Source organism: Phocoena sinus, chromosome 4 (genome assembly GCF_008692025.1).
Source record: "Phocoena sinus isolate mPhoSin1 chromosome 4, mPhoSin1.pri, whole genome shotgun sequence".
Lineage (NCBI taxonomy): Eukaryota > Metazoa > Chordata > Mammalia > Artiodactyla > Phocoenidae > Phocoena > Phocoena sinus.
Window position 1 is genome coordinate 6,683,808 of NC_045766.1, and position 17,190 is coordinate 6,700,997.

A 17,190-nucleotide genomic window follows, 5' to 3' on the forward strand; every position below is an offset into this window, starting at 1 on the left:
GCTATAAGTCACACCACTGTCAGACCGAAAGTGGTCCAGAAAGCAAAGCATGTGACTCAGATGAATTGCACGGGCCACACTTTTGTGTCTGGAGCTGGCTCATTGGACTGAAATAGCGATTCTCTAACTTGAAAATGTGTCAACAGAGAGATGTACCATCAATAGCTCTGAGTGGGGACAAAGGTTCGTGTAGTCAGTATGCCAGGAGCATGGGGAAATGCCTTGTGTGTGATGTGTCCTCCCTCACCATAAGACAAATGGGTCAGCTTGTGGCAGGAGTCACAAGTTAGGCATGTGGTGGTAGCCTCTGCCTCAGAAACGTCGACTGCTTTTTTGGCACTTTGTCTAATGGTGCGTGTATTGTCGTGTCTGCTACAAGGATGGATCCAGGCAGTGACTGTGCAACCTGGGTGGTGCAGGCTCAATCCAAAGCTTGATTCCTGTCATCCACATCAGAGGATGGACCCTTATCCTGGGCATCTATGTGAATTACCTGGATGGTTCACTCAGCAGCCGTGATTTGTTTCCATAGTTTTCTTTCTTTTTTTTTTTATTGGAGTACAGTTGATTTATAATATGTTAGTTTCAGGTGTACAGCAAAGTGAGTCAGTTATACATATACATATATCCACACTTTTTGTTTTAGATTCTTTCCCCATGTAGGTCATTACAGAGTATTGAGTAGAGTTCCCTGTGCTATACAGCAGGTTCTTATTAGTTATCTATTTTATACATAGTACTGTGTATATGTCAATCCCAATCTCCCAATTTATCCTTCCCCCCCATTCCCTGGTAACCATAAGTTTGTTTTCTACATTCGTGATGCTATTTCTGTTTTGTAAATAAGTTCATTTGTACCTTCTTCTTTTTCAGATCCACATATAAGTGATATCATATGAAATTTGTCTTTCTGTGTCTGATTTATGTCACTCAGTATGACAATCTCTAGGTCCATCCATGTTGCTGCAAATGGCACTATTTTGTTCGTTTTTATTCCATTGTATATATGTACCACATCTTCTTTATCCATTCCTCTGTTGGTCCATAGTTTTCTGTCTCAAAAAGAGGTGTCTTTAATCTTCCAATCTGTAGTGGTCTTTTAAAAAATTTTTTTAATTAAAAAATTTTAAATTTTCTATATTTTTGGCCATGCCAGGCGGCATGTGGGGTCTTAGTTCCCCAACCAGGGATCGAACCCATGCCCCCTGCATTGGAAGCATGGAGTCCTAACCACCGGACTACCAGGGAAGTCCCCAGTCTGTAGTTTTCCAAGTGGCAACCAAGCACGCAGGCCATTGGCAACAGTCCAAGAGTCAGTAAAAATATAACAGATTCATCAATGGCAGGATTGGCCGGAGCTGTGAGAATAACCTTGAGTTCTGCCCACTGAGTAGAGTGACTATGCCCTTTTTCGGTCCTTAGCTCTTACTGAGGTTGAAAGCCACAGCAGACCAGTGAAGACCATTGGGTTTCAGGTTAGTGAACCAGGCCCAGCGGCTCTATGTGGTGAAATCATTATTCATAGAGACTTGCAGCTCAAAGGGGTCATGAGGGTTGAGGGGCCCCAAAGGTACTAGCATTCTCTCCATGTGGCTTCTCTTGATCGTAAGTGCGTGAACATTCATAAGACAGGTATGGAAAGCATCAATATCAATTGACACATCCAGCAGTGGAAGCCACAGAAATAATATATTGTTAACTTTCCTTCTCCACTTTGAACAAACCCTGCCCAAACGCCACCAGCTGATTCCTGACGTCTCTTCTTGCTGCACACTCGGTAGGGTGACGACTTTGGCACCCACAGCCAATGAAGCCGTAGTGGTTTCAGTCTCCACCCCCCTGAAGTTCCACAACATACTGGGACAGATACCTGTGGCCTGTGATCCCCCTTGGGGACAAGGAGATCTTGTCCCATACCTAGTCCTCCTTAGAACAGTTGAGGTTGGGGTATGGGGGGAGGGAAACGTCAAGGCTGCAGAGGCAGGAGTGGCTCTGTACCCAGTGAATAAGAAGCATTTTCTTTCATTATCGCCACCATCTTTTTCAGATTTGGGGACCCTCGATTCAACAGCCCACCACCCCACCTTTGCTTTTCAGTTAGGGCTGTGGGGCTCGTAGTTTTGGTTGACTTGGGCTGGCAGTAGAGACTTTCATAAAGCAGTCTACTTTTTTTTTTTGCGGTACACAGGCCTCTCACTGTCGTGGCCTCTCCTGTTGCAGAGCACAGGCTCCAGATGCGCAGGATCAGCGGCCATGGCTCGCGGGCCCAGCTGCTCCGCGGCATGTGGGATCTTCCCGGACTGGGGCACAAACTCGTGTCCCCTGCATCGGCAGGCGGACTCCCAACCACTGCGCCACCAGGGAAGCCCCATATAATGTATTTTAAATTCTCATTCTCTTTCAACATGAGGGTTAGGAACATTCTCCAGGCCTATGGGTCTGGCTGCAGGAATTTCTCTAGAATTCACTGGGTCAGTTTCTTGTTCTCAAGGGGATTGTCTTCACCAGCGTTGTGAATCTAACCCTGGGTCTAGGAGCTGATGGTTGGTGAGTCATTTATGTTTTCCCTTGGGAGTTTAACTATCTCGGGGAAATCTCTCTGAGAGGGCCAAACTCCCTTATAGCAGCTGGCACCCACTTTGAAAACACTGGGACCATTCCCTGTCATCTCTGATGGAACTAAGTTTGGCTTGACGGGCTGCAGGAGGCCTGAGTGGTAAGACGCCCAGCTCTGGCCATTCTTCCTTAACAAGCATTATGTGCTCCGGCCCGTCACCCTGCAAGTGAATCAGCCGGGTTCTGCCCAGAGTCTTTCTAAATTTCCCTCCTTTCACGCTCAGCGTAGGTGCTTCTGTCTTTAACTGTTGTCTGAAAGGGGTGGAAACTTCCCCTCCTCCCGCTTCCCAGATGAATCTGAGTGAATCCTGTTGTCCTCGGGAGCGTTAACATCCAGCGGCAGCTGCCTTTGAATCCACTCTCTGTGCTTGGCCTGCAGCCACTTCCCTAATTTCTTCTTTTCACCAGGCAATGGAGTGTAGGACAATCACTGCCCAGTTGACTTTTTAATTTTTTCCCACACCGTGTGGCATGTGGGATCTTAGTTCCCTGACCAGGGATTGAACCCAGGCCCTAGTGAGTGAAACTGTGGAGTCCTAACCACTGGACCACCAGGGAAGTCCCTGACTGCCTAGTTGGAACACCAACTTTGAAAGCATTGAAAATTGCAGAAAGCTGTCAAAACTACACAACATTGGTCAAATGAAATGTCAAGCATGAATCATGCTTAGGCCTTCACAACCCGAGTGTAAACAACATGATTTAATGAGAAAGATATGGGGCTTCCCTGGTGGCGTAGTGGTTGACAGTCCGCCTGCCGATTCAGGCGACACGGGTTTGTGCCCTGGTCCGGGAGGATCCCACATGCCGCGGAGCGGCTGGGCCTGTGAGCCATGGCCGCTGAGCCTGTGCGTCCGGAGCCTGTGCTCCGCAATGGGAGAGGCCAAAACAGCGAGAGGCCCGCATACCGCAAAGAAAAAAAATAAATAAAATAAAAATAAAATAATGAGAAAGATATTAAAATGAACAAAGGCTGTGAGCTACACTCCACTCCAACCAGGGTTGAAATTACCGGGCACATATCAGATGGACACGATGGGGACCAATCTCGCTTAGTATCTGACTCTCCTTATATGAAAAATAGGACCGATTGTTTGAATTTATGTGATAGAGCTCTTTCTTTTTTTCTTAAAGGAAATAACAGATGTTGCCCACTCTGCTCGTGAAGACAATACTCACGTCATCTTTTTTTGCTTCGTGTCTAACAGAAGGGAGATGGAGCCATAGATAAAGCTGAGCTTCGGGAAGCGTGTGACCAGGCCAGTGTGCACATAGATGAGAAGCTCCTGGACCAGCTATTTGAATACTGTGATGTGGATAACGACGGGCTGATTAACTACCTTGAATTTGCAAATTTTCTTAACTGGAAAGATAAAACCCCCCTTAAGGAGTATGAAGAGAGGGTCATTATTAAAGGTATTTAATTTCTGAAGTCTTGCTAAATTCTTAAATGGACTTTAGTATTTTCTTTTTCTTAGGAGTTTGACTCTTGTCAACTTTAATATTATATATTTAAAGATACACACATATACATATATTTGTTTTTATTTTTATGCATAGAATATCTGTGGAAGGTTAGGAAAGAATTTGATAACATTTATTATTTCCGGGGAGGGGACACTGGTTGCTGAGGGTCAAAGTGGCAGCAAGACTCACTTTTCAATCTATGTTTTTGTATCTTTTAAGTTTGGAACCATGTATTACTCATTCAAAAGAAAACAATTACAAGCAAAACAAATTACACAGAAGCCCAAAATATGAAAGAGAGTTCCTCAGAAAGCTGTTTGAAAACCATTTTCTTAGAGAAATTAGCTCCCCTCCCCCAGGAAAAGTCAATTGTAAAATAGAATTTGATCTGTTAAATTTTTTTTTTTTTTGCGGTACGCGGGCCTCTCACTGTTGTGGCCTCTCCCGTTGCGGAGCACAGGCTCCAGACGCGCAGGCTCAGCGGCCATGGCTCACGGGCCCAGCTGCTCCACGGCATGTGGGATCTTCCCAGACCGGGGCACGAACCCGCGTCCCCTGCATCGGCAGGCGGACTCTCAACCACGGCGCCACCAGGGAAGCCCGATCTGTTAAATTTTTAAAAGGAAAAACATAATCTTTACTATTATTCAAATATCTTCATGTTTACACATTATCTTCCTGCATCACTAACCATATATAGATATACATATATACATATGTGAGTGAGCATATGGAAAATTTTTTTTATAAGCTTGTTCTTTGTTTTTAAAATTAATTAATTAATTAAATTTATTTTTGGCTGTGTTGGGTCTTTGTTGCTGCATGCAGGCTTTCTCTAGTTGTGGTGAGCAAGGGCTACTCTTCGTAGCGGTGAACAGGCTTCTTATTGCAGTGGCTTCTCCTGTGGAGCACCGACTCTAGGTGCACAGGTTTCAGTAGTTGTGGCACACAGGCTCAGTATTTGTGGCTCGCGGCCTCCAGAGCGCAGGCTCAGTAGTTGTGGCGCACGGGCTTAGTTGCTCTGCGGCATGTGGGATCTTCCCGGACCAGGGCTCGAACCTGTGTCCCCTGCTTTGCAGGTGTATTCTTAACCACTGTGCCACCAGGGAAGTCCATGTATGGAAATATTTTAAAATAGCTAAAATCACGGGGACTGTACCATTTTTATTTGGCTAAAAAAAAACCTTAGCTCTCAAATTTCTATGGAATGAAGAGATACTTTTATGGTTTCTGTAAACTTTATTTTCAGTTCCCTTAAGCTGAGGTATTATGAATGACTAAGCCATTTCCTCACTTTTTAAAACTTAGGTTATTTCCAGATATTTAAAAAGTAATATGGGTGACGTTATAATGATTATCATCTCTCAGAAAGCTTTCTGTTTCTATCTCATTTCTTATGAATGTTATTTTTGTCCCAGAAGTAACTCTTTCATTTTGCTTTTTTAAATGATTGTACCAAATTCCAATTTTATCAGTCACGTTGGTGAGAAGGTTTTACGCCAATCTTGCTACCACTGAGTGTTATTTCAAACATTCTTGTGATTTAGTTGTTATATAATGATACCTCGTTTGCTTTAATTTTCAAGTCTTGATTCTTACAGACGATTAACTTTTGAAAGATTGTCTACATGCTTATCTCCTCTTGGAATATCTCTCCTCTAAAACGTGAAGATACTCCTGTTTTCACTTTTATTCCTGCAAAGCCCGTACCACATTTGGGGCTTTATTGACCACGGGAGCCCTTACCAGTTTCTGGGATGGCTTTTCTCTGCTGTCCACTAGGAAAGCAGGAGGAACTTCTCTACCTAATGAAGCTTTTTATAGAAAACAACTCTACCCTAGTTCTCTCAGAAATAAATAGAGGGTGACAGAGTATTTTCCTTCTTGGAACAATTCATGAAGCAAAAGCCTGCTTTCAAACCAGGTGGTTCTTCTAATTGTTCCCGGTTGCGGGGTCCTGACTTGAGCTCCATTTTCAACTGAGTTCTTGAGGTTTTCCTCTTCTTCTAAGACAGTGGCTGGTGGGTCAGTCAGAAGGGACTCGGGAATGTATTGCCAGGAATTTTCTTATATCAAGTTCCATCTTACTGTTGACGGCTGGAGAAAAGGGGGTGCTTCCTGTAAGGCAGGGGCTTTCGAGCAGTTTTCGGAGAAACTATTTTTCATACTTGGTCCAGATTTCTGCCTTTTGCGCCCACCCACTCGTGGGTGCAGGGACTGGGTCCAGAGGGTCTGGAACACTGGGCCCGACGCTTTCACTGCAGCGATTGGCAGGGGCTGAGTCGGGGGGTGCAGACTTTAGATGGGTCTGTCTTTTCTGGTTTGCCACCCCGATCGGGCACTGGGGCACTCTTCGCCTGTGTAACCGGTGCTGGGCCTTCCCCAGCACCTTGAGTTCCTCCAGCGCTCGAGAGACCACAGCGCCGCCTAGTGCTAGCTAGTGACACATGAAAAAGCTGTGTCAGGAATTTCCTCCTCAACTTCAGAACTGACTCAGCAGAGCAAATCTGCAAAAGAGAACAGAATCTTACAGGGTTTTCTCTTATACACTGATTGGAAGGGAGTTATTCATAGAATCAGTTCTTGCGCTCACAGCGAGCTCTCGTCGCTTCTCCAAATGTCACAGTGCATGGGGGCTCCCTCCCTACCGCGGCGATCAGGTTATGTGTGGAATTTACAGCTCCAAATATTTCTTCTCCTGTCCCTCCCCAGCGCACAGTCTTAGGAACAACTCTGGTAATCCTGTAGTTCAAGTCAAATATGAAAATAGGCTCTAATTTTAAAAAAGAGGAAAGAAAAAAAAGTTCTCCGTTTTCATTTGGTGTTTCAGATTTAAAAGCTTCATTCTAGCATAAAATGAGTGCAGTGGTGAGCAGAAACATTAGACCTTGTTCAGATTTCCTGGTGTATGACCTTGGACTGAACTTGTGCTTCCACAGTGGGTACAGGTGTCAGCGGAGGGTCTACACCAGCTCAGCCTCTGTTTCCACCAGCAAGAAGAGACTAAATGGGAAAACTCATTGTTACAGGGTGAGCACCAGGTAGTAACTTTGTGCTGTACTTTTATTTCCCCCTTTCTGTCTTTGCTTGAAGGTGGAAAACCAGATTGTGCAAACCCTGCTGAGGCTAATGTAGAAGAATCTGAACCAGCTCTCCTGATAAAGCCTGAAGATATTGTCTTGAAAGAGCCAGGGAGCTCAGAAAAGACTCTGCGGACACTTCTGAGGCCAAGCGATAAAGTTTCTAATCACTACAAGACCACTTCTTCGGAGATCAATGCAGTTGTAGGCGCTGTTCCTTCTACTTGTGAGTATGTCACATTATTTGCGGAGTGTTAAAAGGATCAACAAACACAGAAGGGGAGTGTCCTTTCTCTGTCCTTGCATTGTCCCCCAGTCTCTATTAGACTCTAACTTTCTCAAAGCCCAGGACCTTTCATTAAGTTCTGTATTCTAAGCACCCAGGAAGGCTCAATAAATGTAGGCTGAATTGAACTAGTGTTCATGGTGACCCAAGTAAAATGACTCTCTCTGTATCAATGAAACTGAAACCATCATAGCTCAGAACCCGGAATGTTAGACCTCGTCGTAATTCAGACTTCACCAAGTGCTAGGAGACTTTTGAACCACGTGATTCTTAGCTACAAACAGATTTGCCTTCAAATATTTGATGAGCTCTTACAGAATGGTTCCTTACATCTTTATTCCCCCTCTGTTAGTCTGCTAGGGCTATCATAACAAATACCACAAACTGAATGGCTAAACAGCAGAAATTGATCGTCTCATGACGGCTGGAAGTCCGAGGTCAAGGTGTTGCCAGGGTGGCTTCCTTCTGAGTGCTGTGAGGGAAAATCTGCTCCAGGCCCTATCCTGGATTCTGGGGGTTTGCCGGCAGGCTTTGGTGCTACTCAGCTTCTGCTGCACCAGCCTGATCTCTGCCTTCGTCTTCATCTGATGTTCTCCTGTGTGAGCATCTGTGTCCCAATGTCCCCTTTTTATAAGGACTCCAGTCATATTGGACTAAGGGTCCACCCTTCTCCCGTATAACCTCATCTTAATTAATTATTCCTGCAATGACCCTCTTTCCAAATAAGGTCACCTCCTGAGGTACTAAGGGTTAGGAATTTAACATAAAAGTCTGGGGAGGGTACAGTTCAACCCATAACTGCCCAGATCTCAATATCAAGCATGATGAATCTAGAAGACTCTTTTATATTGGTCAAGATCCCTTTTTTGGACTAAGGCCATGATTAAGGATTTACATATTTTTCTCAACTGGATTTCATAGACATGCTTTACATTCTGTTGTGATGAGAGCTTGCTACTTGCTTTGGAATAGTGTTGCCCAATAGAAATACAATTGGTGTTGTATGTATCTTTTTGTTTTAATTTATTATTTATTTTTGGCTGCGTTGGGGCTTCCTTGCTGCATGCAGCCCTTCTCTAGTTGCGGCGAGAGGGGGCTACTCTTCATTGGGGTGTGCAGGCTTCTCATTGCGGTGGCTTCTCTTGTGGAGCACAGGCTCTAGGCATGTGGGCTTCAGAAGTTGTGCCTCGCGGGCTCTAGAGCGTAGGCTCAGTTGTTGTGGTGCACGGGTTTAGTTGCTCCGCGGCATGTGGGATCTTCCCGGACCAGGGCTCGAACCCGTGTCCCTTGCATTGGCAGGTGGATTCTTAACCACCGTGCCACCAGGGAAGTCCTGGTGTCATATATATTTAAAAAATTTTAGTAGCCACATTAAGAAGAAGAAACAGGTGAAATTAACTTTAATAGTATATTGGGAATTCCCTGGCAGTCCAGTGGTTAGGGCTTGGTGCTTTCACTGCCGAGGCCCAGGTTCAATCCCTGGTCAGGGAACTAAGTTCCTGAATGCTGCGTGGCACAGACAAAATTAAAAAAAAATTTTTTTAAATAGTATATATATATTTTATATACAATATGTATCTCCAAAGTACCATCATCTCAACAAGGAATCAATATAAAATGATTAAATGTCTCACATTCTTGTTTTGGGTACTACATCTTTGAAATTGTGTATTTTACACTCAGAGCACAGCTCAGTTTGGACCAGCCACATTTCCAGTGCTCAGTAGGCACATGGTTGGTGGCGGCTGTATTTAGAATGTCTGTTTTCCTCCCCCATCCATGTCCTAGGTTATCCCATCTACGGTGTTCCAACCATTCGGTCCGATATTCCCGCCCCCCAAATTCGCCGTATCAGTGACAGAACCAATTATGGTGAAGAGGGAAATGCCTATTCATTGCTGTATCCTACCATCTTTGGCCAGAAAGGATTGTTTGAAAGAGACTTCTTCAAGACCAGATCCAAAAAAGAGGTACAACATGTGATTTCAAAAGGGTTGAAAGAAAGGCCAACGACACACAAAGGTGGAAATGTTTATTTGCTTGAGTGTTTATATTACAAAAGTCATCAGGAGCACCCCGTTCCCCCCCCCCTTAGGATTCTTGAGGATAATGTTCAATTTGGCTGTGATATTTGGTATAATTCTTGAAGTAGAGTTTACTCTAATAAGAAGCATTACACTCACATCATATATTCACTATGACCCATGTATAAAAAGAAAACTGTTTTCCTAAGATATTCAACACTATTCTTCGTTGAGTAAAAGCAAAGAGGCTCAATCCCTTCCTTGTGTAAGTACCCTTGTAGTCTTGGGTCTCCATAACCAAAGAGTAAGTGTGAGGAGGGCCACTCTGCCATCCTTACGAGCTGCTATCTCAGATTATCTACAACAAGCACTGATTTAAAATGTTCTGTCCTGTTGCCACGTGTCAGCCCATGTATCTTGTTTTTTCTCTTGGTAAACATGGTCTTCATGGCCCAGGTGATTTTCTTCCTAGGTTTGTTATAAAGCAGGTGCAACTGGCTAGGCCAGAATAGCCATTGGGTTTCTGAGGGCCGAGGAGTAACGGCAGGTCTTGGTCAGAGCAGCCTGTCTAGATCTGTGCTGTGTGGAAAGCAGGCTGTGATCAAGGGAGCAATTGCTTCTTCGAGCTTTCAAATCCAGAGCTAGAAATGATGTGAACAGACGTGTGATGCTTTCTGGGACTTCACATGCAGAGTTGATGGCTTGCAAACTTGCAAACTTAGTAACAGATTCATTCCAATGATTCATTCCCACTGAGGTGGGGGGAGAAGAGGGGAGAAACTCAGAGGAAGATGCCTCCTGGCTGGTCCCAAAGAAGGAACCCAGGATCCACCACAGAGGGTTAGAGAAGAGACCTTCGCAGACTGTATTTTCTCTTCCCTCAGTCACTCTAAAGGGCCTATGAAATAGGGCTTTAGGGCCACCAAAAGAAACAAAAATCTCCTGCTTGTTTCCTGATGCCTAAAATTCTTTTAACTAGGAAGTCATCCTTTATCTCACAATTCTAGGTAGGAAGTAAGAACCCAGAGGCCTGCACATATACTATTCCAACTAAATGACATTCTAGAAAAGGCAAAACAATGGAGAAAGTAGAAAGACCGATGGTTGCCAGAGGGTTGGAGAGAAAAAGGGACAGATGAATAGGTGTAGCACAGAGGATCTTTAGGGCAGTGAAACTATTTTGTATGATACCATAATGGTGGATATTATACATTTGTCAAAACCCATAGATTATGCAACGCAGAGCGTGAACCCTCATGTGAACTATGGACTTTGGTTAACAATAATGTAGCAATATTGGCTCATCAACTGTAACAAATATACCGCACTCATGCAAGATGTTACTAACAGGGGAAAAGAGGGGGCAAGTGATAGAGCATATGGGAACTCTAGATAATTTCTGCTCGATTTTTCTAGAAACCTAAAACTGCTCTAAAAAATAAAGTCTATTAAAAAAAAAAAAAAAGAACCCAGAGACCTGCTTGGAGTAATAACGTCACCTTGAGAATAGATGGGTTTCCGTAAAAGTGTTAGCTAATCAATACACAAGGATGGAAAACTGAATGAGGGTAGGAATGCCTCCCAAAGTGTTGGGAAGGAAGCAGGGGAGAAGGGCTGGGATGCCCAAGAACACACCTCAGGGCTTCACTCTGCAGGGACATATTTTTTTTTGGGTGCACCACATGGCATGTGGGATCTTAGTTCCCTGACCAGGGATCGAACCGTAGCCCCCTACAGTGGAAGCGTGGAGTCTTAACCACTGGACCGTCAGGGAAGTCCCTGCAGGGACTTTCTTTACCTGTCACTGGGTGGAGGAAAATAGCAACTATGCACGGGTGCCTTGAGGTGCTTCTGCTGGGTAACTGCTGCTGCTGACAGCACTGCTCTCCTGAATTTCAAGTGTATTTGATTATATTGTTAATTTCCCACAAGGCACATCATATCTAGGGGACCTTTTAATTGTTAAGATTTAGTTTAATAGAGGTATTCTGAAGGTCTTCTATTTCTTTGGCTTTCCTATTCACTGTCTAACCTTTCTTTCCATTTCCCTCTTTGCTTCCCTCCTGTATGCTTCATAGTAAATGTCTTTCCTCTTTTAAATTTAGTTTCTTTTTTTTTTCCTCAAATCTTTTCTTCCCTCTACTCATTCTAATATTTCTTCCCACTACTGGTTCTTATCTTTCCTTTCTTATATTTTCCCTGGGACATATAAAGCATGTTTCCCCCCTCCCTTTATCTCTTTTACTAATTATCACTGCAGAGAGATGATTAATAACGAAAGTTTGCTGGTTTTCAATATGCTCAGATTTTAGTCTGCTCACTCGCTCGTGCGTGCACTATCTCTGCAACATTTGCACACCCCCAGCTATAATTAAAGTTTACAACAGGCCAGTTAGAGACACTCCATAAATGTTCTTTATCTTTTGGCCACGTGGCTCGTGGGATCTTAGTTGCCCGACCAGGGATCGAACGTGTGCCCCCTGCAGTGGAAGCGCACTGGACCGCCAGGGAAGTCCCATAGATATTCTTATTTTAAAGAAGAGAAACTAATATGCAAGGGGTCTAGATAACATACATAAGAGGTGACTGGGACGGAAATCAAATCCAGCAAGTCTTCTATCTTTAACTCTTTTACCCTTTCTGCTTGAATTTGGCCACTTCCCTTTAAAATAAACAGAAACACTTGGAGTTGAAAGTAATTTTATATATTGGCTAATAGAGTTGAACACGCTATAGTCACTCATATTAGCAAAATGATTCCTGAGCTGAAAGTCCTGGAATTTTAATATTGGCTTATTATACGTAATAAGTCCTCCTCCCCCACCACACACACACATCCTCACATCTTTTTTGGGGATAAATGTCCATAGTCTTAGATATTATAAAGACGTTTTTAAAAATACAAACTGAAAAACACATAAATATTAGCCTGACTTTGAAAGGTTTTTTTTTTCCCCCTAGATTGCAGAGATATTATGTAAAATTGGTGTCAAGCTTTCCGAGGATGAATTTGAAAATGTATGGAATCTTGCATCAAAAAAACACCACAGAGGAGAAGTTTGTGTTGAGACTATCAGAAATGTTCTGAATGAGTTACAGTACGCAGACTGGACCAAGTGCAAAACAGCCATGTGATCTTTGTGGTGTTCATTCATTTACACCAAAGAACTGTTACATCTGTGTTCACCTAAACTGTTCAGTCCATTCTGGTTTTAGATATTATAATTCAGCAATCACAGTGGTAGGGCTTATATGCCTGGTTGCGTTGCTAATAAATTAGATCTTGGACTTTAAACTTTATTTTCTTGTTTCCAATAAAGCACCAAAGAATTTGCCGAGCACTTGGAGTTAACCTTTAAGCTCACCAAAGGCATAGCCCAGAATGATGCTGGAAGTTTGTCATGTTTAGTATGCTTAAGAATGCTATGCATTTGAGTGGGTGGCCTGATATTCAAAGTCTGGTTTGTGATACCAGGGTCACAAAATTTTGACTTCAACATTTTGTTATTTTTCTCTTTAGGTGTCACTGTGACACAACTGAAGCTTAATGGGCTTTTAAGTCTCTGTCAGCATCTGGGGAAAACAGAATTAATTACAAGGAGCAGAATTTTGGGAATAAAAACTTGAGTTCCAACAACGACACGATGTCTGGTGGCTTTTCACATCTTTTTATGGCCAGAAAAGTATATTGACCTTGGAGTACCTGTAGAGGACACAGCTGACCACACTGTTAGATGTAGCTTTAGAGAGTTATTGTTGCAAATTGTGCTGAATCATTCCCTCCCTCCTGCCTCGGCTCTTTCTTTTGTTTTGTTTTGCGGTACGCGGGCCTCTCACTGCTGTGGCCTCTCCCGTTGTGGAGCACAGGGTCTGGACGCGCAGGCTTAGCGGCCATGGCTCACGGGCCCAGCCGCTCCGCGGCATGTGGGATCTTCCCGGACCGGGGCACGAACCCATGTCCCCTGCATCGGCAGGCGGACTCAACCACTGCGCCACCAGGGAAGCCCTTGCCTCGCTTCTTTGATATACAAATGTGATGCCGGGGCGGGATGAGATCCAGATGGTGATGGGGAAGTGGGAGCCCAGTCCAGCGTGTTCTTTCTGTGCATCAGGAGAGCCCCAGGGTGGGTTGAATCCATGACTGAAGCTTTCTCAGCAATATCACTTGATGAATTGAATGATCAATAGCATGTATTCTACCCGTATTTCTCTGTGATAGACCTTAACATTTTGTTGTTTGGTTTTTGTCTATTAGTCTAAAAAAATTACTCTTTAATTTAGATATTGTGGTTATTCTGTAGTCTACTGTTACTTAAAAAAAAAAAAAGAACTAAGGTTCAAAAGATTGCTTTACCCAATCCCTAGGAAAAATTTTTATAATCCATTTATTTTATAGGTAATTTATGTGAAAAATTTTAACTTTTTATTTTGAAATGATTTTAGACTTACAGAAGATTTGCACAAGTAGCACAAAGAATTATGCAGGGGTGGGCTGGAGCCTGCTCTTACTGTCCACTGTGGTCAACTGTGGGCATTTCTTCCCAGCACTGTGTCCCTGAACCCGTGTTGGTAGCCTGAAACCAGCTACAGTGAGAGTATTTACACTAAGCAAACCAACACATGCTACAGATCGGGGATCCCCGCCCTTCCCAAAGAACATTTACAAGCACTTCTACATCTATCTGTCTATCTATTTCCCTGTCTATCTAACTATATCTATCTATCTATCTATCTATCTATCTATCTATCTATCTATCTATCTATCTATCTACCTATTTTCCTATCTATCCATCCATCCATCCATCCACCTACCTACATACCCATCTATGTCTCTATCCATCCATCTACCTATGTCTCTATCTATGTCCCTATCTATCTATCTATTTATCTATCTATCTATCTGATCTATCATCTGTCTATTCACCCACCTATTGACAGAGGCAGGCTCCTTGACTGAACTTTAGTCAGGCTCCTTTGAACCCTTTTCTCAATTAGGTTTTGACCTTGGGCTTCTGTGTCTGTCCTTCCTGGGCCTGCACTGCACAGTTTTAGCAAGAATCTTGCTAAGTCAGTTTACAGAGAATCCTCCCATCGTCGATATCTGATTACCCTCCATATCTGATGAAATTCTTCATCCCCCAAATATGATGTATTAACTTTGGCCTGCTTTTTTTTTGGATAGCTATTATAAAATGTTTATTATTAATTTGTATTTACTTCCTGAATTTTTTCGTTTGAATTTTATTTATTTTTTTATACAGCAGGTTCTTATTAGGCATCAATTTTATACACATCAGTGTATACATGTCAATTCCAATCGCCCAATTCAGCACCCCACCATCCCCACCCCACCGTGGCTTTCCCCCCTTGGTGTCCATACATTTGTTCTCTACATCTGTGTGTCTCAACTTCTGCCCTGCAAACCGGTTCATCTGTACCATTTTTCTAGGTTCCACATACATATGTTAATATACGATATTTGTTTTTCTCTTTCTGACTTACTTCACTCTGTATGACAGTCTCTAGATCCATCCACATCTCAACAAATGACTCAATTTCGTTCCTTTTTATGGCTGAGTAATATTCCATTGTATATATGTATCACATCTTCTTTATCCATTCATCTGTCAATGGGCATTTAGGTTGCTTCCATGACCTGGCTATTGTAAATAGTGCTGCAATGAACATGGGGGTGCATGTGTCTTTTTGAATTATGGTTTTCTCTGGGTATATGCCCAGTAGTGGGATTGCTGGATCATATGGTAATTCTATTTTTAGTTTTTTAAGGAACCTCCATACTGTTCTCCACAGTGACTGTAACAATTTACATACCCACTAACAGTGCAAGAGGGTTCCCTTTTCTCCACACTCTCTCCAGCATTTGCTGTTTGTAGATTTTCTGATGATGCCCATTCTAACTCGTGTGAGGTGATACCTCATTGTAGTTTTGATTTGCATTTCTCTAATAATTAGTGATGTTGAGCAGCTTTTCATGTGCTTCTTGGCCCGCTGTATGTCTTCTTTGGAGAAATGTCTATTTAGGTCTTCTGCCCATTTTGGGATTGGGTTGTTTGTTTCTTTAATATTGAGCTGCATGAGCTGTTTATACATTTTGGAGATTAATCCTTTGTCCGTTGATTTTCTCCCATTCTGAGGGTTGTCTTTTCACCTTGCTTGTAGTTTCTTTTGCTGTGCAAAAGCTTTGAAGTTTCATTAGGTCCCATTTGTTTATTTTTGTTTTTATTTCCATTATTCTAGGAGGTGGATCAAAAAAGATCTTGCTGCAATTTATGTCAAAGAGTGTTCTTCCTATGTTTTCCTCTAAGAGTTTTATAGTGTCCTGTCTTACATTTAGGTCATGAATCCATTTTGAGTTTAGTTTTGTGTATAGTGTTAGGGAGTGTTCTAATTTCATCCTTTTACATGTAGCTGTCTAGTTTTCCCAGCACCACTTACTGAAGAGACTGTCTTTTCCATTGTATATCCTTGCCTCCTTTGTCATAGATTAGTTGACCATAGGTGCTTGGGTTTATCTCTGGGCTTTCTATCTTGTTCCATTGATCTATGTTTCTGTTTTTGTGCCAGTACCATATTATCTTGATTACTGTAGCTTTGTAGTATAGTCTGAAGTCAGGGGGTCTGATTCCTCCAGCTCTGTTTTTTTCCCTCAAGACTGCTTTGGCTATTGTGTCTTTTGTATCTCCATACAAATTTTAAGATTTTTTTGTTCTAGTTCCATAAAAAATGCCATTGGTAATTTGATAGGGATTGCATTGAATCTGTAGATTGCTTTGGGTAGTATAGTCATTTTCACAATGTTGATCCTTCCAATCCAAGAACATGGTATATCTCTCCATCTGTTGGTATCATCTTTTATTTCTTTCATCAGTGTCTTATAGTTTTCTGCATACAGGTCTTTTGTCTCCCTAGGTAGGTTTATTCCTAGGTATTTTATTCTTTTTGTTGCAATGGTAAATGGGAGTGTTTCCTTAATTTCTCTTTCAGATTTTTCATCTTTAGTGTATAGGAATGCAAGAGATTTCTGTGCAATAATTTTGTATCATGCAACTGTACCAAATTCATTGATTAGCTCTAGTAGTTTTCTGATGGCACTTTTACGATTCTCTATGTATGGTATCATGTCATCTGCAAACAGTGACAGTTTTACTTCTTCTTTTCCAATTTGTATTCCTTTTGTTTCTTTTTCTTCTCTGATTGCCATGGCTAGGACTTCCAAAACTATGTTGAATAATAGTGGTGAGAGTGGATATCCTTGTCTTGTTCCTGATCTTAGAGGAAATGCTTTCATTTTTTCACCATTGAGAATGATGTTTGCTGTGGGTGTGCTGTATATGGCCTTTATTATGCTGAGGTAGGTTCCCTCTATGCCCAGTTTCTGGAGAGTTTTCATCATAAATGGGTGTTGAAATTTGTCAAAAGCTTTTTCTGCATCTATTGAGATGATCATATAGTTTTTATTCTTCAATTTGTTAATATGGTGTATCACAGTGATTGATTTCTTTTGATTTCCATTTGCATGGAATATCTTTTTACATCCCCTCACTTTCAGTCTGTATGTGTCCCTAGGTCTGAAGTGGGTCTCTTGTAGACAGCATACATATGGGTCTTGTTTTTGTATCCATTCAGCAAGCCCGTGTCTTTTGGTTGGAGCATTTAATGCATTCATGTTGAAGGTAACTATCGATATGTATGTTCC

General features: G+C 42.4%; 1 protein-coding gene across 1 annotated transcript in view; it reads left to right on the plus strand.

The window, feature by feature from the left end:
• Positions 1–12,743, plus strand: part of EFHB (EF-hand domain family member B) — a 58,361-nt gene extending 45,618 nt beyond the window's left edge. Inside the window, exons 10-13 of the mRNA XM_032631176.1 lie at positions 3,825–4,032; positions 7,177–7,389; positions 9,238–9,419; positions 12,435–12,743. Coding sequence (XP_032487067.1) covers positions 3,825–4,032; positions 7,177–7,389; positions 9,238–9,419; positions 12,435–12,608 — 777 coding nt within the window. The 3' untranslated portion in view covers positions 12,609–12,743. The remainder of the gene's footprint in view (positions 1–3,824; positions 4,033–7,176; positions 7,390–9,237; positions 9,420–12,434) is intronic.
• Positions 12,744–17,190: the final 4,447 nt, after the last annotated feature.